General features: G+C 39.4%; 1 protein-coding gene across 2 annotated transcripts in view; it reads left to right on the top strand.

The window, feature by feature from the left end:
* The window catches only part of fam222ba (family with sequence similarity 222 member Ba), a 44,984-nt gene extending 27,051 nt beyond the window's left edge, over positions 1–17,933 (top strand). For both annotated transcript variants that reach the window (XM_056745898.1, XM_056745897.1), the window contains exons 2-3: positions 4,460–4,636; positions 13,897–17,933. In XM_056745898.1, coding sequence (XP_056601876.1) covers positions 4,555–4,636; positions 13,897–15,608 — 1,794 coding nt within the window. In that variant the 5' untranslated portion in view covers positions 4,460–4,554 and the 3' untranslated portion in view covers positions 15,609–17,933. The remainder of the gene's footprint in view (positions 1–4,459; positions 4,637–13,896) is intronic.
* Positions 17,934–19,211: the final 1,278 nt, after the last annotated feature.

The following is a 19,211-nucleotide window of genomic DNA, read 5'->3' as shown; positions in this document are numbered from 1 at the left end:
ATCTCCCTCCCTCTCTCCTCCCATGCACACAAAGAAAGATAAAAATGCAGAGGAGAAAATAGCTTTTTGTCAGATGTGGTTTGACCCAAACATCCCCAGCAGTTTCGAACCCAAACTCACTTTCTCTATTCTTCACTTTTTGCTTTTGGGGTTTTGTTTTTCGCTTTACAATAGCAGGGGTGATTTTAAATGTGTAATATATGTTGGTATTGCATAACTATAATAGAACTCAATGTCAGCTTTAAAGACAATTTTCCTGAAAAACAGTGGCGTGAGGTGAAACATGTCTGATTTGTTTATCGGTTTCAGTCACCTTGATAGTTTCACCCTGGTCACATTTATAGACCCACAATTTAGCAAAATCCGCAAAAAATCTCTAGCACAGACAATCAAATCTTTGATTTTGGAAAGTAAGAAGAACATTAATACCATTGGCGTGTCTGTAATTGCAGAACTGTTTAGCACTCCTGAGCATATAGCCGTAGATAACAAATTTTTGCCAAGTTGTGAACGAAACGTTGGAGGTCACTTAAAGGGATAGTTCACCAGAAAATGAAAATTCATCATTTACTCATCCTCAGGTTGTTCCAAACCTGTTATGATTTCTTTATGAGATAAACACAAAGGAAGATATTAGGAAATATGTCAGTTACCAAACCGATCTCATGCCCCATTGACTCCCATAGTATTTATTTTCCCTACTATGGCAGTCAATGGGGGATGAGATCTGTTTGGTTTCTGACATTCTTCCAAATATCTTTCTCTGTGTTCATCATAACAAAGAAATGTATAAAGGTTTAGAACAACTTGAGGGTGAGTAAATGATGACAGAATTTTCATTTATTGATGGACTGTCCCTTTAAAGTGATAGTTCAGCAAAGGATGAAAATTCTGTCATGAATTATGCTCAAGTCATTCCACTGCAAGTAGGCGCAAAACGTTAGTAAAGAAAGACATCGTTAAATAGTCCATGTGACTCTCCAGTGATCCAAACTCTGTAAGAGATCATTAGAAATACTGTGTTTTTGTTCATAATCTAAGAATTAAGGATGGGTTATGAAACAAGGAAGATGTTTTTGTAACTTTTTGTGATTTGATAGACTTTGTATTTTTAATGTATTTTATGTACTCTCTGTGTCTATGAGTTTTAACAGGAATTTGCAAACACTTGTGCTGAACCAGTTATAATCAGGTGGGCTAGTAAGCTTAATAAGATGGCGGGTGCAGTAGTTTGAGCCTATATTGTTTATGTGTATATTTTATACTTTGTATCTATTTGACGAGAACTTGACGCATGTTTGATGATGAGGGAAAGATGATCATATTTGACTTGCATTCCTTGGGGACTTTTATGAAGAGACTGGAATCCTTTTTGTGTGCAATAGAACAAAAATAATGACTTTATTCAACCATTTTTTGTCTCCGACAACACGCATCCATAGGAGCATGTCACGTGTGCTTTAGTCGTGTCGCTGTTTTGTTATGCACAATAACTATGGACTATTTTAACAATGTCTTTGCTCAATTTCTCCTTTTTAAATGTACATTGTTGTCTATGGGGGATCAGAAAGCTCACAATTTTTTTAAGCTTCACTAGTATTTTAACTAATTTGAATAATTCATAGTTTGCAACATAACTAATATTCCTAATATTGTATTCTGTATTTATTCACACTGTATATCCTGCACTTGCCAATTGCACTTCTGGTTAGACCTAAACTACATTTCGTTACACTGTACTTGTATATGTGTAATGACAATAAAGTTGAATCTAATCTAATTTAATCTATACAAACATCAAAAACTAGTCAAAGGTTCTGGATAAAGAACTGTGAGAATGACTCAACTCAACTCAACTCAACTTTATTTATATAGCGCTTTTTACAATTTTCATTGTTACAAAGCAGCTGTACATGAGACACATTGAATACAAGTATGAATTCGAAAGCAGCCCCCCCGGCCAGGCAGATAGTGCAAAACAGTATGCAAACGGTGGTGAGGAATCCAAAACTCCCATCGAGAAAAAAAACCTCAGGGGAACCCGGGCCCAACCAGGGGATTCCAGTTCCCCTCTGGCTAAAAGCTGCTGCCTCTGCACAAGCTCATCATTTGTGAATACTGAGAGAGTAAAGACAGAACGCTGGGGGTTAACAATGCTCCACCTCCCCTTACCTCAGGTATATCTGATAAAGCGAGAGAATGTTTGGATCAGGCTCTGATGCTTTGCTAGCGCACTGGCAGGTTTTTAATGAGCTGCCTTCATGACCTTTCGCTGTACTATAACTGTTGCTCCCTCTTTAGCCGGGTGGTTGTGTTCTGCCCTGCCAAGGTTGTTCGGTGGATAATTGCCTCTTGTCTGATCTGTTTGTCTACTTATGCATGTTTTAATACAGCAGTTTTGTGTCGCGTCCGTGTGTGAGAGTGTAATTCACGCTTTGTTGAAGGCGAGTTAAACGTGCTGTTGTTCTTCACAAATGAACAGCCATTATGCACCGCTGTTGCTGCTTGTGCTGTTTGTGTATGCGCACATACACACGCTCGACACATGCAAACTCGCTCGCACAAAGAGGTCACTCGCAACCAGAAAAACAGCAGTGGAAACTTTGTAAACACTGCTGAAATACATGGAATTAGTACGTTATTGTGTGATGTTTACGGTTCTTGCGTTATAAGCAGGTGTGGTAGTTTGAATTATGGATCCTGTTCGCACACATTTACTGTGATTAATGACTGATGCTTTATGTTTGGGGAATGTTGTCTGTGATCTGATTATCCCCCGGCTAAACTCAAATATATTAAAATGAAAAGGAATTTAGCAAAGGTCACCTTAGATCACAGCACCCATCTGAGAGAACCGGCGGGTTATGCGGAGGTGGGGGGGAGTCAAAACGCCCGAGGCACGGTCGGAACTCTCTGACTGGTATCTTTGCTGTTCGCTTGAAGTTTTATATCAAGTGTATTTTGACTGTTGCTGTAGGAGCGGTTTGGAATGAGAAGGTACACGAGGGGGTTGCGCTGATCTCAGGTAACAGAACAAAGAGCTGTATATTATGTGGTAGGTTAAAGGATATTTCAAAAAACAGTCCATATTTTGCAGCCCAATTATTGCCGGGTCTCTTTTAATTGCATGTGAAGAAAACTGCGTTAGCAATGTCATTTCTTTTCTCATATATGTGTGAAATTAAAGTCAAACGCACAATCGAGATAAAGTTTGGACGACACACTCTTTTAAAAGACCGTTTGAGTTTTAATGAGTTCAGGGAAAATGCGTGTCAGAGTGACAGATGGTAAATATCTTGTTGCTCCTGTTATGTTATGAAAGAAATCCAAAATGTGATGGAGTCACATGTACAGCTTTTCTTACAGTAAGCTTTTAATATACAGCAAAAATGGTCAAACTTGTTTGAAGAAGAAGTCACATTTGATTTGATTTGTTTAGAAAATGTGCCAGATTGCAGAAAGTGACTGTTAACAAGGTTTGTGAGAGAGATTTGTTTGTTTATGGATGGTGGATAGTGTTTTTTTAAAAGCATAATACTAGTGATTAAACACAATGAGGCAAGAAATTGAGAGTCAGTTCATTTCGCCTAACTATTGTTTCCACTTGATGGCACACATCCCAGGTGTGTTACTTGAATTGGATGAAAACGACAGATTTTAGAAGAATGTGTGTTTTTAACAGTTGCTTTTGAAATGAATGATTCTTGCAAAAAAGATATATTGTTTTATTAAGAGGATATTATTCTGCACATATCCTCAACTCTAGAAAATGTCCTATTTCTATATTCATGCATGATTGGATTTATATGATTGTATCGCTTCTTGTGTGTATTGTATATGTTCATTTGTATTGTTTCTCTCAGTCTCTTAACACTGTTTATTGTGTTCTCTTCTGGGATTATCGTGATAGATTGTATTCCTCTCAATGTAAAATGTAATCTATATACTAACGCTAGCTCGGTTTCCAACCAACCGTGAAGAGAATCTTTTCCAAATTTGCAAAAAATAACAACTGCGAAATAATTGCTTGTCCAATAAGTTTTTCGATGTCAGAATGTATTCGGCAAATGTCGTTCGATCTCCCATATTTTGCATTAGCCTTTTTTGCGTAGTCAAAAATTTAACTCAAGCAGGCATTTTTTTGGGGGGGGGTATTTCCATCACTCATTTCTGACCATGACTTCAATACTTCACTCTGTTTTTATGCACATTTTGATACAAACTACTACATGATGAAGCATTGCAGCAAAAACGCTGTGTGGAAAGAGCTTATCTGAAAAAAACTGGTGTTTAACATAAATAAATTCAAACATCAATAGTGAAATTGATACTCTTGGATTTATACGACTTTGCTGTGGCAACACAAAATAGACGAATTATAAAATATTTCATTTTGTTCTGAGGACTAAGGTAAGGTCTAATTTCTTTCTCTTTTTTTCTCGTCTCTTTTCCTTTATAGTGTAAGGAGGAGTGTGTGTCCCATGTTGCTCTAGGAGCGTATGTGTGTGTGTGTGTGCGTGCGTGAGTGTGTGCGTGAGGGTGCGTGTGTGTGAGATGCTGGCCTGTCTGCCAGGGCCAGGTGATCTCTCCCTTCAGCTCCATCCCCACTTGCAGATGAACACTGGACTTCAGAAATGTAAGTACAAACACAACAAATACGTCATTTTAAACCTGTAAGATTTTCTATTCTTAAGAACAAAACAAGAGACATTATTTATTCATATGGCTCATGCAAAAACTTTTTGTGCTGGAGAAAAATGAAATATAGGTAATTCATCAAATCACAAATTTTCTTCTTATGCCGTAGCTGTACATTTTCATAAATGAAATTTGCATAAATTTGCATAAATAAACAGTGCAGTGCCCCGATTAACAACTTCGAAGGCAATTTTCTCAATATTTAGATTTTTTGCACCCTCAGATTCCTGAGTTTTAAACGGTTGTATCTCAGATAGATATTGTCATATTCTAATAACTCATACATCAATAGAATGCTTACTTATTCAACTTTCAGATTACGTAAAAATGTCAATTTCAACCATTAGACTGGTTTTGTTGTCCAGGGTCACAAATATGACATGACAAGACGAGCTACATTTATGACTCTATAATGGTGTTTTAATCATTTTGGCTAGCTTAACATCTCCTGTTCACTTCGCTTTTTTATCATAATGAAAAGCACCATGAACATCCTCCCTAACATGTTCTGAGGTCTACAGAATAAAGAAAACCAAACGGGTTTAAAATGAGAGCAAACGTTGAACAGAATGGTTATTTTCCTAATGCACCTGTATTCCTGACTCACGGTCTGAAGTGAACCACATAAAAACATTCTGTCATGTTCCGTGTGTCTGTTTTAATACAGCAAATTCAAACACCCTTTGTCAACCGTGGCATTTACGTGCTCTTAAGAAATGACATAATGAAAACAGAGATCTTTAAACGGAGATAAATGACTGACGATTGATTACATCTGAGAGAGAGAGAGAGAGAGAGAGACATTGAGACACGGAGTGAGAGAGAGCAGTCATTTGTACACAAAAGCATATTTCCAGTGACAGATTGTCAAATCCCTGGATTTTTATTAGGGCGGTTTACAAGGGACGGACACCTGCTGAACCTCAGCGCAAACACACGGATAGATTGGGGCTGATAAGTGGCACAGAGAGACGATGAGAAAATGAGAGTCAGACCAACAGAAAAACTGAGTCAGTGCAGGGAAAAAAGGATATATGCAGACAGAAAATCTCGCCTTTTCCGTCAGTGGGCAGACATCCTGTCGGATTAGCTCTCCATCAGGATGGCAAATTATGCCATGGAGATGGCGTTCGGGGGAGTGCCGATGGCTTGGAGAGTGATGAGTCTCATATCGCCTCAGGAAGACCCTCATCAGGCAGCAATTACTGAGAGACTGGAGACATGTCTTTAACTGTATGAGAGAACCGAAATCACAGATAGACCAGAGTCGGATTTCTAACTGTTGGATGTGGAAAGTGATGGAGTCATTACTAGAAGAGATACTGGTGGCGTATCTCTGCACGTGCATTTTTACCTCAGTGCATATATAGAAGAATACACTGGAGTCACGCCGTCACTATAGGCACCAACTGAGTAATGCAGGGTAATATAAAAACGACGACTTCCATTTCACCTCAGCACTTAGATGTAATGTCAGACATGAATTTTGGATATAAGTGGTGAGCCAATGTAGTGCCAGAATTGCTTGTCAAGTGAAATTAAACAAAAATGACAAACGGCAAGTCAACTTTAAAGTCAAACCATACATCCATTTTCCGAATCTGCTTGTTCTCTGTAGGGTGGCAGAAGGACTGGAGCCAGTCCAAGCGTCTCGGGTTGTATATACCCTGGATAGATGGCCTGTCCATCGTAGGACACAAACACACACTCACATGGGAAATTTAGTGGCTCCAATGCATCTAATCTGCGTTTCTTTAGACTGCAGAGAAGACCGGAGTATTCAGAGGAACAGGGTCCACTGCTGACGCAGAAAGAACATGCAGAAATCACACATTTACTAGTTGAAGAAAATGACGGTATATTATTTTTACAGTTCTCGTTCTCAAGAATTAATTTTTATTAGTTAGTTTGTTTTCGTTAGTGAAAACATGTCAATGACGAATCATCTTTGTCATAGTCCACGAAATTAACACTGCACTACATGTCCAACGATTCAAAATGAATAACATGGCATAAGCTTAAGTGTCATTTTCTGACAAGAATTAACATCACAATATAGTAGTAGCTATTGCACTCACGAAATATGAAATGGAAATGTCTCATAGAAATATGACGTGATATTGGCCGTCATCTGAAAGGTTCTGGGATGAAGCACAGGCTCATCTGTTTAAAGCACACGGCATTAGCTAATGTGATGATGCAAGTGCTGGTTTAAACCTCCCGTGGCATGTCATTAACTGCCCCTTCAAATTCATCTGTTCCCTGCTGGGGTCCAGATGTTACTGAAGCGCATCTGGCAAGAGCAAACATTCCCTCAGGAGACACAGGAAGCAGACGAGCAGGATCAGGAAGAGCCGGAATATACCTTGGAATGCAGGATCACCAGCCATGAAAGTAGATTAGGGCAAAAGACTTTATCTACATGTTTTCTTCCGTCTCTTTCAAAGGGATGAGTTGGAAGAAGGGATGGTTTTGAATGAAGTCAAAGACATTTACATATGACTTTCACGCATTTAGGAGACACTTTATACAAACTTGCTGTGCATTCACGGTTTACTTTGACCGGGCGGTGTGTTCCCGAATGAAAGCTTTGACCTTGGTGTTGTTAGTGCTATGCTCTTCAAAGCTGAGCTATAGGAACACAAAGAGATGAATAAAACAAGGAAGATTTGTCACCTTGAGGAATAACCCTGTAATTGATGTAAGGACACCCACACAGATCTGCAGAGAAGATTTGAAAGTGTGTGCTCAGGGGTAAAGAGCCAGTTAGGAGATGTGTATGGTGTACTTGGACAGAAAGGCTTGGCAATAGCTTTGTAACAACCTCATGTGTGTGTAATGGGTCTCCCGGGGTTTGCCTGATTACTGTGATCCTCAAATCACTGCTGATGAGAGTGAGAGAGGTAAAAGAAAACCACTGTTTTAATGATAAATCCCAGAGAGAAGCGAGTCAGATCTGGTATCAAGCCTCACCATGAAGAAAAGCTCTAGAGATGTCCTTCAGTGAAATGCACACAATTATAGCCTCTGTGCATGTTTAAATGCCACCTGATCCACTGATCCTTCGAGACTGGAACTTAACAAGATCGCTTTTGAAGAGCTACTTTGCTTACAAAAATAAACACACAACTTGGACACTACCGTTCAACATAGTGTTTTGTAATTTGTGATCTTAAAAAGAATTTGATTTAAACACATTTTCTTATATATTTTTTTGTTGACAAAAATATAATATAATATAAAATTTTATTTGATCATTTTATTTCAAATTGATTATTTTGAGGAAAAGTGAGCCAATTAAAGCCCAACAGTATATCCTTTATAGTAGAAGTCTTCAACTAAAATAGCTTGACGTCCAGTAATCGAACCCTCCTACCAACCGAGGTCCGGAACAATTAAATACCTAAAAACACGAATTGATGGTTTTTGGCAGACCAAAGTAATAAACATGTCTTTTCATGTCTTTGCGGCGGCATAACAATGTCTGACAACAATATAGTAAAGGAAAATGTAATCTAAAACCTAACCAAACGCGATGTGACGCTCCATAAAACGTGACAGGGCTGCACGACGAGCAAAGGCCATTTCTATTTTAGAAACGGTTTCTATTTCTGCGACATTGCTCCTGACAGCTCCGCCCACACAACGATCTCATTCGATGTAAGTTCTGCACCTCATGAATATTAATCGCCAAACATGGATGAAGATAGGCTATATACATTTGATTACATATGTTTAGATTCGGAAATTTTAGCATAGCGTCCGGTGAGGCGTCACTGAAGTCATGAGAACAAGACGCATCTCTCTTTGTGCACTCTTCAACTGTATCGTGCGAGGCTGTATGGACAGAGAAAAACGGTTCTGATTGGCTGTGTTTTGTGATTGATTGTCGCGTCCCGGCCCTTCTTCGTGTTCGGTATGGACAAACTAGTCGCTTATCGCAGGAATCTCATGGCATCGCGTTTGGTGAGGATGGGGTGTAATCTCTAAAACTGCACTGAACATGCATTCATTTCAACATAACAACTTTAAAAGAAAGCATGTTTGTTTTCCTTAACTGAGGTTTACAATAGCAGCATCATGTTGTTTTTCAATCACTGACAGTTACATCCGTCTGCACGCTGTGCAGCGAATCTGTCTCTGCTCCATTCACTCCACGACGTCGATATCTGAACGTAGCAACAGTGCACATATGTTGACTATCCGTTGCGCAGTAGTACCCAAACTGCTACTGAGAGGACATTGATGTGCGTTAAAAATTTGATTGCATTAGACAATAATATTAGCCATTCATTTATTTATTATATCCAAATCGACGGGACGGACCTATCTCGTGGTCCGCATTCATTACGGAGTCCGCTAGTTGGTGACCCCTCCTATATAGTATGAGTGGGAGTATGAATACATTCCAGACATAGTGCATAGCCATTTTTTATTGTCATGTTACCCGTATGCAATTTGACCTTTAAAAACAACCTTTTAGTCTTATTATACCATCCGTGTATTTCTCGCCTGTTTTTTGCATTCGAGGTTTCGGACATACTATTCATGACTCATTTTCACCATTTTAGTATGGAAGTAGGCGATTTCGGATGCAGGGTTTGATTTTAGTTTAGAATTTACTTTAGATCTTTAGTCACATGGTTCTCATCATCACATTATTGTTTTGTTGAGGTTTTAATTATTCTAGAACAAAATATTAAGAGACGTATGACTGAGAAAATCAAAACTGAGTGTTTTGATTATTCCTTCAACACACTCCTCAATAAAGCTGCATTGCCAAACATGACATTACAGTTATTACTGTAGTTAGTTGCGTCACTATTTTAAGTTAGTCACTCCCAAGAGCTGACCCGCTCCATCATTGCCCCCTGTGTCTCATAGTGTATGCATGAGACCATTGAGATCCTGTTGTAGACTAATCAAATTGAGATTGACTCCTCGTTATCACAAGCCAGCCTTCCCCTGTATGTCTCTTCACAGGGGAGATTGTTGCTGACACAGAGAAGAGAGATGAAGGGAAGAAGCAGTGAAAAACAAGGATAGATTCCCTTGTGACTTATTAAAGGAGCCATTCTTTTGCTATTTTTGAGGTTTTGATTATGTTTTTTGGGTGTGTTACAATGGATGTTCATGATTCTAATAAAAACCTCTTTATGTTTCACATCTTTCAAGTCTATTGTTCACCGATGTCCCTCTTCTAACAAAACGACTGGATTTCTTCCGGTCTATATAAAGTCCCTCCTTCCGAAACGCTCTGATTGGTAAAGTTGACCAGGTGTGGCGTGATTGGTTCCCCGATCAGAGTATGTATGTGTGTGTGTGTGTTTGTGTTCATAAATTTGGGCTTTTAGCAATAAACAGAAACAATGGCGTCAACTCTACTTTATAGTGCATGTACAAACGTCAATCTTTGTAAGAGATCAAATTGTTTTTCCTACTTTGGCGAGGGAAATGACATCGGACCGAACACCGTCAGACCGGTTATATTAATTAACACTAATAAGAGAAGATTTAGTTTTGTCTTTTTATATTTGACCCTAGTTTGATAATAAAACAAGCAGATTGACCAGGAGACATTTGCAAGCAGTACTTCAAAGGACGTTTCATAGAAGTGTTTTAGAGGTATGTGCACACACACACAATATCAGTGTATTACACAGAACAGCTTTTACAGCCGATATTAAAATCATGGAAGCTGTTTTTTGACTGTTGGTTATCTTGGAATGTGTGAAGCTGTATTCTTATGACCAGCTCTAGGACTGTGATGAAAGTGAAAGTAGTTTAGCGATTAGCTCAGTTGAGTATTAACAATCTCTGAGAACTAAACACTACTTCACTACTTCCTCTTCTTTGAGGAAGATTTTGCCCATTTTTTTGCGTATTCCTTTGGGAGGAGGTTATTAAAAGCACTCGTAATAGTGACATCACATACCCGTGAAGTAGAGGGCTGTAGTCCGATTCCAGTCATTCTCTGTAGTCCTTGAAAAGCTTGGCACTGAACTTTGAGTTTTATCATTTTGCAGGTATTGTTTATGCTCTAACAGCAACATTACACACTAACTAAAGCTTAAAAATGGGATCGTGGGGAATGGGACCTTTAAGAAAATGAGTCTCGTCATCCTTAATCCTTGATCTAGTCCTGTGGTGGTTCATTTATCGGGCCCAACATGGCTCTTTCCTCCTCTGATTTCCCTTCTATTTCCTCTCTCTCTTTTAAAGAGGTGAGCTAATGTAGGCGGCCGGTGAAGGCAGCTGACGTGCCCTGAGATTGACAGGAAAGCTATTTAGCAAAGAAATGTCGGGGGCCATTTTGTTTAGTCAACAGCCCACATAGAGGGCAGAGAAAGACAGTTGAGAGATGAGTGAACAGCATGACAGTTGGATGCTGTGCTAGGTGTTGGAGGATTCAGTTGATGATTGGGCGGCCTGCTGTGGCTCCAAACAAGCACTAATTTTACCAGAGACGTTATTAACAAGATCGGTTTAATCAAGATGAACATATTTGACACTTTGCTATATTAATTGTGCGGCGCAGAATCTGTGGTCTGTTGTTACAGAATTGTGTACAAATCCCAGCCATTTCCTTAGAAATTCAGTGGCTCTTGTTTACTACAATGTGTACAGTCCCCTTCATGTTTATTTATTCAGTATTTTAGCTGATAATATATGATAATTCTACCATAATATATGATAATTGGCTGGCAACCAATAAGAATTTGTAGTCCAAATGTTGCTGTCATGAAGTCTTAAAGAAATACTACACCTTAGAGCTGTGTCCACAAATGTCTAGTTGACAATTAGAAAATAATTTTTCATTTAAACAGCATTTCTAGATATATTGTGTCTGTTTCATCAAAATCAAACCTCTGGAGTGACAGTCACCCAATGGCAATGTGAAAGATTGACAGCATGACAAGACATAAAAACTCTGATGGAAAGGTTATCACATAAAAAATCATCTTTAAACCTTTCCTAAATGCATGTACAAATATTATTGTTGTATTGATAAAAAAAGTGAACTTAGTGTTGCAACATGCTATTCCAGCTCCAGGAACACTTAACAAAGTGGCTTTGTTGCATTTTGCTATCCGTTTGAATAGTTCTTTTGGGTGTTGGTTGGGTAATGTGTTATGGAGAGTGTGGTGGGAAGTGTTGGGTATCTGTTCAGTGTTTGTCGGGGGCAGTGTAAGCCGTGAGCAGTGACGGAATCGGCTCAGGCCGGATGAAAGAGCTCAGTCACAGTGCACAGGCTGTCTATCCTCTCACTGGGGAAGAAGGGGCTATGAACGCATGCTAATACTCTGCAGTTTGTGTGTGTGTGTCATATCAGTGTGAGGGAAGTGCAGGTGGGTACATCAGAAGTCTCCCTCCCGCTTTTCTCCCCTCGAGTGATGAAAGCTTGTTTTATACAAAGACCCCCTTTCAGCAGGCAGACAGCAGCCTCACAGAGAGCACTTATCATCCTCAATGTCTTTCTCTCTAGCTCTCTCTTCCTTTGTTTTCTGTCTGTCTCTCACCCGCTCACCTTTCTTCTCATCCCATCGCATCAGAGGTGTCTTGTCAGGTGGAAATGTTTTTCTTTAGTGCGCCAGTGCTCTTCCTGAGAGTGAGCTTATGTTGCGAGCGGAGATCTGTTCACCTCTAAAACATAAAAGGCGAATTATTCATGGAGCGAGTTATTCGGCCAGATTTATGCTCGCCATTAAAGGCATTAGAGCGATTGTGAAAATAATGGCAGTGTGTGTATGTGTGCCTGCACATTGGTCCCATTTTGTGAGTGTTTAAAGGATGGAAGGTTGCAGTTGTATAAGCGGGGGAAAAGCTCAGATACTTGCCACATGCACTGTTAGTTCATCTTTTTTTATGGTATGTGCTGTTGCAGAAAGTCCCTCGGGGGTCTTTAAGCAGTGATGGGAGCAGGGCAAAACATGTTTCAATTCACACTCGCAGACAGACAATGCAGATGAGAATTAAACAGACTCACACGGTGTGGAATCACAAAGGTACTATTAAATATAAGAAGAGACGCTTAACAGCAATTGATGGTGTCTGACAGTCTTAGGTCCATTTCACAGACAAGGCTTGAGGCTAGTCCTAGACTAAAATGAATCTGTGACCTGTCTTTACTGAATATACTTTACTGAATATAGCCCAGAAATGTCTTTAAATATATCTGTGCCATTGTTTTGTTTCGAGATGCACACTAGTAATTTTTTCTTCTAAGGCATTTTTATAAAAGCAAAAAAAATATATAAATTCAACATAGGCCTTGTCTTTGCTTAAGCGAAACTGTGTCTGTTAAACCGGGCCTTAGTGTTCAGAGTGCTGTATGCGTGTCTTCTGTGTGACAGGTCACACCTTGGCATACAGGAAGTATAACATCAGCTCGACAGCTAGTGATTCTTTCATAGAAATGTCAAACATACCTTGAAACTATTTGAATGTTATTTTTACCAAAGGTTTTTGCCATAATGATAGTAATATTTGGTGCTTTAAACCCTCAGCATGATTTTTCATAGGCAGTTAAGTGTCAAGTTCATAAAGCTCCATATACCTCGTAAATATAATAGTTATTATATGTTCTAGAGCAATCCCTCATGCATTTATTCTCCAGCAATCATCATATGTCTTCATTCTTAAATAAAGTATATCTTAACTACCAAATGTCTATAGACTGATATTTTCCCGACGTCTAAGCCTTAGGAAAATATAAACAGATGGTTCAATATACTGGTAATATATACAGTTTAAATTTCAGATTTTGATTGTAAATGTCACATCTATAATGCTTTAATTGCCCTTTACTCTGATTTATCAGATTAAGATGTTAAATGTTTTTATTTGTGTACTTGAATATGTCGTTTATTAATCAAAATGTGGAAAACTCAAGTTTTGTAAAAAACACAGAAAACAGAATTTATATTTGCCCACAAATTTAAGCATTTACATCGACCAGTTTTCCAATTAAAATGAACCAGCTTGCATTGGTTTGATAGTCACACAAATCACACTACATTAAAACATTTTCACAATGTGCTAAGGTCTCTTCTGACTTTGTAATGGAGCTCAGGTTTGTAATGAGAGAAAATCGGCTTTGTCAGTGCTTTGCTCTCTATACTGAATAGGCAGGTTATACGTCATAGTCCTTTTTTCAAAACATAATGTATTGTTATTTTTGTCCCTTTTTCCATATAGGGGACACTACACAAAGGATGAGATCTGCTCAGTATCCAACCCCTGCGGAATTGGATGCTTATGCTAAAAAAGTTGCCAACAATCCACTCACCATCAAGATCTTCCCCAACAGCGTCAAGGTCCCTCAAAGGAACCACGTTCGCCGTACTGTCAACGGCCTGGACACCGCTGGTCCCCGATATAGCCCCTACCCCTCCCCTCAGGCCACTGCAAAGAGCGGCCTCCTTGCCATTGTCAAAGTGCCCCTGGTCAAGGGTATCATCAAGGACTTTGACGGCAGGCGGGCACGTCTACACCCGGAGGTGATTATGAATGCCACAGGCGCCTCATATGCAGCGACCTCGGCCAGCACTTTAAATTTGCACCACCCGTCGCAGGGTCCTCCCAGAGCATCCCAGAATCCCCAGGGGCTTCCTCCACACCCTCAGAATCTCCAGACTTTGCAGCAGCAGCAGCAATCTGGACATCCACACCATGGACTCAGACACCCACCTGCCGCCTCCATGCCGCAGCAACCCCAGGGTCTTCCGAGGCCCCAGACTCTTTCCTACGCCGCTTCTTTAGGCCATTCAGGCCCCCACCCTCCTTCAGCCATTCTCCTTCCTCAGCAGCACCACCAAAACCCACCTCCAAGCCTGCAGGTAGGTGCTAGGAAGCTGCCAGTTGCAGATGCCCCTCCTAATGTGACTGTTTCTACCTCAACCATTCCGTTGTCCATGGCCGGAGGCATCCACCATGGTTGCCAGGCTGATTTGAACAGCATAGTGCACCAGATAAACCAGTTCTGCCAGGCTAGAGCTCAGGGCCCTGGTGGTACGTCAATGTGTGAAGGGCAGATCGCGAACCCCAGTCCAATTAGTCGAAATCTACTCCTCAACGCCAGGACGCGAGTCTCGGTGCATGGGGGTAACCCTAGTGCACCTCATACCGGTCTCATGCATCCATCCTGTGCTCTCGGACCTCCTGATAAAGCGACTGCGTCTGCACCAGTGAGTGCGATGCCACCACATAACATGGGAGCAATGAACCGCATGTATCACAACGAAATGAAACAACAGCATCAACAACATCTACAGTATCACCAACATCAGCCACAGTGTAATCCACAGATGAGGTCATGGAATCAGCATCAGCTAGCTCACCTCCAGCACATCCCTGAGGGGGGCGGACACCCCTGCAAACACCCACCTCATGACACTGGCCTCCCCTGTAAGGGCATTAACTATCCCCCAGAGATGAGCATGGGGCAGCCTTATGCCATGAAGCCCTCCTCTCCTTCCCCCCCACTTGCCAACAATAACAATGCAATGCCCCCAGGCGCGGTGACCCACTACACCAACGGCCATTACTACCACCAGCCGTCGGTGTGGGGTAGCATTCTTCCCACGCCCAACAGCGACAGTTCCAACTCACAGGACCTCCCCGTGCCCTTCCATGGTCATGCAGGCACTGGCACGGGCAATACCAACCCCACCCCAGGGATGGACTGCGCCCCCACAGGAGGAGCGGCCCATTACCGATTAGTAGGGGGTGCCTTAATAGGGCAGACGAATCTGATGCAACCAGCAGATTGCATGGGAGGGGATTTCCAGACGCCCTGCTTCCGAGATCAGAATCTCATCCTGATGGGGAAGATGCACAGGCCACCCCCTATGGGTCGGGTAGTGGTCCCCCCCTCCGAGTTGCAAGGCCAGCACCCAGGGTACAGATAAGCTTCAGCCCACAAGCCTCAGACACAGTTTCTCTCCTCAGTGAAGTCAGCCAACACACACTCGTGTCATCTTCTGCTAGTCTTAACAATAGAACTGAACAAATGAAATGAGCTCTTATCGATGAAATGAAAACTCAAGGATGATCTTTAATTCAACAAACGAAACCAATACAAACCTACGAATACAAAAGAGCAGTGTTTCTGAGGTTTTCTGTGTTATTAATCTTGCAAGTGATCAATTTTTGTTTTGTTTATTTTAAGAGTGCTTTTACTGAAGGGAATTGTTTTATCATTTATTATCATTTTCTACTTCTGTCTCAGCAAATCCTAGAACCTGGATCTGAGGTGTTATTTATGAACATATTTCTGTTTCATTCAACCTAATACGCTCTTTGTTTAAGTCCTGACCTATAACGTCCAGATGGCAAATAAGCACATATTATGTCTTCATTATAACCTTTAATATTTTGGGACTGTAGCTTAAAGCTCCTAGCATGTGTTCCTGTACATAAGGAACCTATTTGTCACACTGTATGCATTGGAAATGTATATATTAGTGTCTCATATATATTTGGTCTCTACATGTGACCGGTTGTTGGCTTGTAAAGGGTTCAAACAGCTTGGTTTTTCAGACAAAAACATTGAAACTTTCAAGACACGAGAGTAACAGTAATATATACATCCTTCTTACGCAATGGTCATTCTCAGTAACCAATGCGTGTGAAGTTTTGTTTAATGATTGTGAAAGATTATTTTCTCTGTTGGACAGAGGAGAAAAGCTACTAATGTTTAAGCTGTGCCATTTTTAACCTTATCATTATACTCTTCTCAACACATGAGAAACTATTACTTGAATTTCATAGGTGAATGACATCGTTTCAGGTGGGCCACATGTGGTATAGTTGTACGTGGGTTTGCAGGACTAAACATACTACTGAAGAAAGTGTCTGTAGGCTTGTTACTAATATTATGTAGAAACTAACTATGAACCAAATCGAGGATGTATGATCCTGTTAAATTCATCCTTTAGAATAACAAAGTAGAAGTTGCTACTGATTCTTTTGTGAAGTGTGCTTGAATTGACCAAATTGATCACTTGCAAGATCATTTGTGATTATATTGAGGACTTCTTTAAGGAAAAGTTAAAAAGGTGAAACAGCAGATGAATTGCATATTTTATTGTACACTGGCTAATCTACTGTACTGCTGTAACTTTAAAGAAGTGTAATATTTGTGTATGAATGCGGCTGCGTGTGCATGTGAGGGCAGGTGCGTGTGTTAAGGTGGATGAGGTGTGTGTGCCGGTGACTCACGGTGTCTGTTTGCCTCTCCTGAACAGCTCTCATGAAGCCTTAAGTATTCGGTCCTTGGACTTTCATTTGAAAACAAGCATGATTCTAATAAAGGTATAATGATTCTGATTTTGAAGAATAGACTATAAAGGAACAGCATTTTTCCTTGTTTATTTTTATTAACTCAAGCTTTTGTTGAATAGAAAAGCAATTCTTTAGAATTACTTTATAAATGTAAACAAAGAAATAAAGAATATTTTATTGTTATGTTTTATAGCTGTGTGTAGTACTGGGCTGTAACAAAATCTTTTTATTCCAAGTTTCAAAGCTTCAGTTTTGCAATTTGTGCTATTTATAATTCTGAATTAGATTTTTTCTCATTATTTAAATCTTTTTTTGGCAATTTCTGTGAAATGGAGGAAGCTTTTAGAAGTCTTTCTCATATCTGTCACTCTGTGGCTGTCGATTGAATGTGTGGCAAGAATATGATGAGTGTGAGAGTTGTGCTACTCATTTTTTGTAATATTGTAATAAAATAAAGTTCTAATTTATGCTTTCAAATGGGACTCTGTTGTATACTGATTGCTGTGAACAGCTGGAATTTTTACTCATTGACCGGTCATAAACATTCCTCTGTGTTTTAAATACCTTCGTTCAGCATTTTAGTACCTTTAGACAACATTTGTGAATGGACATTTTTGTCAGTGATCTGTTGTAATAAACAGATCCGTGCTTACTCTACTCATCATATATGAACATCTTATTGGTACCTAGCTGAGGAAAAGGCAGACATTTAGAAAAACAATAATTGGAAATGAATTTGCTGATGTTGTCTAAAGCACCTTGCAGTCAAGTGGAATATCATGATGATAAGTATATACAGCCAAAGAAAAAATAAGAGACCATTCCAAATTTTCATTTAATCAGCATTTCTAGGTGTATTGTGGTCACTCCAGTCCAGTGTCTGTTAAATTTCAACAAAATCAAACCTCAGGAGTGACAAAGTCATCCAACAGCAATGTGAAAGACTGACAGCGTGACAAGACACACAAAAACTGTGATAAAAATCCAGGTTATCGCATTTTTTTTTAAATACATGCACAAATATTACTGTTGTATTGCTTACCAGTGATTTTAAACTTGTTTTCTTTGCAGTATTTGAGGTCTGATAAAATACAGAGCATTTATCTGTTATTTTTACCTGTTTCTCCAGTTTTCTCCATATTTTTTGTTGAAATTGATACAAGTATTGTTAGTGTTTACAGAATTAAACAAAATGATAATTTTACCTCAACACATACAGTACCTATAAATAGGAAATATACTTTCTGCGGCTGTATATCAGTAGCCTACATAGCCTATAAAATAAAATTAAAAATAATGATGCTTCCATTTTGAGTATTAAATTGTATTTCATTTTTATTTATTCATCACTTTTCACAATACAAATTGTTTAAAAGCATTAACATGAAATGCACATCCAGCTATTTGTTTATGACAAATATCTGCAGCCTGTGTGTCAGAGTCTAAATATTTGTGTCATAATGCTGTTATTATCCCTGAGAGAATAAAATTCATTTATAATAAAGAATAAAACGTTTATTAAATCATCTAAATGCATAAGTGCGACAAATTTTTATTATAATCTAAAAAATCTATACATTCTGAGCTACAGCTATTTCTTCTCAGTGTGAGCCCAGTTGCTGTCTCTGTATTATGGAAGGCCAGAAGGGACAAAACGAGGTGTTAACACGTGTTATGCGTTAACATGCAAATACGTAATTGCGTATTAATCCGTTGTTTAAAACGACATGTTAACCCGTAAATTACATGTTAACACGTTGTTTTGTGCATGCACATTGGACCACAGAGTATTACCACCCCACTACTGGCGTGGCGGTATTGCTCAAACAAACAGAACCAACAGAATAGGTTGTAATTGTAACCTTTCATCTAAAATATATTCTGAACAATGTATTTTGCGAGCATAAGTAGTCTCCAAACATATAGAAAAATTACATAATAATACAAAGTCAAATATTGTTTAAATGGACCTTTTAAACGCTGCATGGCCATATAAATTGTGTAAGTTTAATTGCATATTTTCACCAAATAACATTTTCACAAATACTTAAACCGTAGCACATTTCTATAGATAAGTTCGTTGACTGAGTTTAACAAACTTACTTATGACTTGTTTGCTAGTTAAATAAACAATAAAGAATGCAACAGTTTTGTATGGTTGATTTGCTAGGTGTAAAGAATCTACACTAATCTACACTTAGGCAAACTCCACAAATAAAGGCATTCCA

The sequence above is a fragment of the Triplophysa dalaica genome, chromosome 4, assembly GCF_015846415.1.
Source record: "Triplophysa dalaica isolate WHDGS20190420 chromosome 4, ASM1584641v1, whole genome shotgun sequence".
Lineage (NCBI taxonomy): Eukaryota > Metazoa > Chordata > Actinopteri > Cypriniformes > Nemacheilidae > Triplophysa > Triplophysa dalaica.
The sequence above is the reverse complement of the archived record's forward strand: the minus strand, read 5'-3'. Positions and strand labels throughout refer to the sequence as shown.